The sequence below is a fragment of the Mesoplodon mirus genome, assembly GCF_964341445.2.
Source record: "Mesoplodon mirus genome assembly, chromosome: 7".
NCBI lineage: Eukaryota > Metazoa > Chordata > Mammalia > Artiodactyla > Ziphiidae > Mesoplodon > Mesoplodon mirus.
Genome location: NC_138983.1, coordinates 12,741,109 through 12,744,677, shown reverse-complemented (window position 1 = coordinate 12,744,677; position 3,569 = coordinate 12,741,109). Strand labels below are relative to the sequence as shown.

The 3,569-nt window shown below is 53.3% G+C and overlaps 1 protein-coding gene across 1 annotated transcript; it reads right to left on the bottom strand.

Moving 5' to 3' along the window:
* Positions 1-1,727, bottom strand: LOC309808758 (bone marrow proteoglycan-like; the record flags this gene model as incomplete). The annotated part of the gene is made up of 6 exons (XM_082629351.1): positions 1,382-1,727; positions 1,204-1,237; positions 903-1,093; positions 663-677; positions 264-375; positions 1-59 (listed from the first exon to the last, which is right to left on the bottom strand). The coding sequence occupies exons 1-6, from the start codon at positions 1,655-1,657 to the stop codon at positions 1-3; spliced, it is 687 nt and encodes a 228-aa protein (XP_082485477.1). The 5' UTR covers positions 1,658-1,727.
* Positions 1,728-3,569: the final 1,842 nt, after the last annotated feature.

The following is a 3,569-nucleotide window of genomic DNA, read 5'->3' as shown; positions in this document are numbered from 1 at the left end:
TCAGTAGGAACAGATGATCGGGAGAGCCACGCCACAGGGAGCTCGACGCCAGTGGCCTCCTGTGAAGACGCAACAGGAAGGAGTCTCAGCCTCTTGTTCTCCCTGACTCAGCACCAGTAGGGCCTTCCCCTCTGCCTACCCCACACCTCAGTGGAGGTGAGTCTAAAGAGCCAGGAGGCCTCTCCTGTGCAGGGTCTGGCTCTTCCTGGAGCCTCCGCCCTCCCAGGCCTTGCCATTATTCACCCCCACTCCCACCACCTCACTTCCGGTGCACAGGGTCACACATCTACCAGCGCTGCCCCAGAGCTGGCCAGCAGCCCCGTATGCAAACTTCCAGAGAGTGCCATCAAGCCAGCAAAAGCGTGTGCAGCGACCCTAGGGGAGGCAAGAGGGAAAGAGGTGGGCTGGGACACGGGCAAAGGGAAAGCAGGCAGGCAGAGCTGGGACTATCCCTGCCTGACCCTCCCGCTGCCTGCCAGGCATTGGCCCTTAAAGGACCGCTGGACCACAATGGACACAGTCCTGGTCAACTGAAATGTAGATCCACAGTGCTTGTCACCATCACACTCTATGCATTCCAGTGACACCCCCATCCTTTTGGCTCTAACAAGAGGTAGGGCAGGAGTTCCAACCCCACCCTACAGACGAGGAACAAGGCTCACGGTCTTGCCCAGGTCCTATAGACAGTCAGAGACTGAGCAGAACTCGCACCTAAACACCCTGATTCTAAATGCTTGGCTGTTCCCGATGCCTAGGCAGCCCCCTTGTTGTCTCACCCAGGTGTCCATCTATCCCCAGTTCTTCAGGGGATTGTAGAGGAGAAGCACAGACAAATCTGCAGCAGGTTGAACATGGGCTGGGGTCAGGGGGTGCCCCCCACTGAGACCTGGGACCCCTCTTACCCAGCCGGTGACCTGGCCTCTGATCCAGACTTGGCCCTGGTTGATCTGTCTGACTAAGCACTGGATCTGGTAATTAAGGCTGAAGTTGTGGATGCAGATGAGTCTGCCCCGGTAGCACCTCTGGCACGTCAACTGCGGGGCAGAATGAAAGAGGAAGAATGGAGTGCCTGTCCCACAGGAATTCACGTCACCTTAGTCCTGGGTGTCTAAGTCTCCAAAACTCACCCGCCACCCCACCAGCCCCACAGACATTTGAAGGCTGGAGATTAAGATGAAACTTCTGTTTCCGCATGACCCTCACCTCTTACCCCCAACACCTCTGCGGGTCTCAGCCTCTGCTAACACCCCCAGGGTCCTCAGTGCGGAAAATGACCAGCGACACAGAGGCTGGAGCCACCAGCTCCCCATCGCCACCCTGGGCCTCAGCCTCAGCCACTGGCCACTCACCTGAGCATGAATAAAATTCAGGGCCTCCCCACCAGGAGGAAGCGGCAGGTCTTGCATCCAGGGATGCCCTCCAGTTTTACTGTGTCCTCATCCTTAGGACACTGAAGGTCCCTGTCTACCTCATCCAAGGCTGCGATGGACTCAACAGCCCCCTCTTCCCTGGGGGCATCTTCACTTCCAGAGCCCCTGTCTTCCTCTTCCTCTAGCAGCATCGGCTCCTCCACAGGGACCCCCTTTGCCTCACTTTCTGGCACCTCCCCAACCTGAGGCAGGGTGTCATCTCCCAAGGGGCTCTCAATGTTGGACATTTCAGTTCCTGGCAAGAAGAAAGGCCTAGTGCCCCTCCTTCACATCTTCCCCTCTTCCTCCCCAGAACCACGGACAGCTCCCTCCTGGCCCCAGGCATTTGCAAGCAGAGCCCTGGAAGAAGAAGAACCCGGAACAGAGCCCACCCCACCCCAGGAGAAGCCAACCTCCCACATGAGGTCCTGGTGGTGATGGGCATGAACTTAGAGTCAGGCAGTTGTGGGTTTTGTTCTGGTTCCATCATCTACTAGCTTTAGTTCTTCATTTGTGACATGGGTATAGCACACCACATACCTCATGGGGATGCTATGAGGATTAAAGGAGATAAGGCATAGAAAACGCTTAGCACAGCACACTCGGTGAGCTCAAAGTAAAAGAAGTGATCATTTGATCATCGTTTGCATCTTGCAGAAAGGACAACATTGAGACTGTCACAGTAGAACCAAGACTGCAGACATGCAGATGCCCTGAGGAATCCCTTCAACTCCAGCTCTAGAGTCCCCACTCCTTTCTGTGCAGAGATCCTGAAATAGGGGATGGCCAGAGAGGAAGGGGGTTATGTGACTCTGACCGTATAAACTATAGAAAGGAGTCAAGTAGAGAAAGAAAGGCTGAAGGTCAAGGAGACTTTCTCAGATGAAGAGCTGAAACTGTCCCAAGTAGAAGAGCCAGAAGTAGGTGGAGTTCCATTTTGGCTTTATCCTGCAATGGAGAGCAGAGTTGGACACACACACACACATACACAAGAGCCACACCATTAGGGGACCTTGAGAGGGAGGTGGAGAAAGAGAAAGCATGAATAGAAGTCAAGATGGGATGGAAAAGCTACTGCTGTGCCCACGCCCTGATGCTCTAGGACACTGAGACCTCTTTCTGAATAGAGTGAAGCAGACCATGAGGGGCAGCCAAGGCTGACTTTCCTGTGGGCTTGGATGGGAAGAAGGGAGTATTACCTTTCTTTGTTTGTACTTAATGGTCTCCGCAGAGTCTACGAAAAAAGAGAGGATCAAGACAACATGATTGTTGGCCTTCTTAGGAACTCGCAGCCCTTGGAAAGCATGTCTCCTCTTCAAAGCTCAGAAAGCCACACACACCCTCGCATCCTCCATGCTCTGCCTTCCCCAGCCAAGGAGAGCTTTCACAGAGCTCAAAAGAAATGTGATAGGCTGAGGCTGAGAAGTCCTGACCCTGCTGACATCTGAGAGCCACACACAGTCCCAGCCAGCCCTCTAGAACCTCTCAGCCTGAGTCAGGCACCTCCCAGGAGATTGAACATTTACTTAGGACCAGCTCCACTGCAACAGGGAAGGCACGCACTAGCCCAGAGCTCTTCCTGGGTCCCGAGGCGCACCCCAAACTATGTCCTCCTTCACTCCATCCCACAATGATGCTTTATATAGGAGCTTTGTAGGAAGTTCTCCAGAGGCAGGAGGGTTTGCCTCACAGCCTGAGGGAGATGGGAGGGCTGAAAAGAACCATTTCTTCACATCTCTGGGAGCCCATTCATTCTTTCCTGACACCCCTTTCAGGAACCTGGGGGCCATTCTGGGCTTGCTCTGGGCCAGTGGTTCTTATCCTGGGCTGCACTTCAGAATCTCCTAGGGAGTTTTCCAAAATACACAGCTCTCCTGCTTTACTGATGGGGATGTGACTGCCACAGATATTTTGGAAACACATCGGTCAATATCTATTAAAATTAAAAGTGTACAGATCAGGACTTCCCTGGCGGTCCAGTAGTTAATACTCCATGCTTCCACTGCAGGGGGTGGGTGTTCCATCCCTGGTTGGGGAACTAAGAGCCCACATGCCACAAGGGGCAGCCAAAACAAAAAAACGTGCATAGATCATTTGATCCATTTGAGTTTTTGGACATTATCCTTTGGAAATAAAAGTACCTATAAATAAAGACACTTT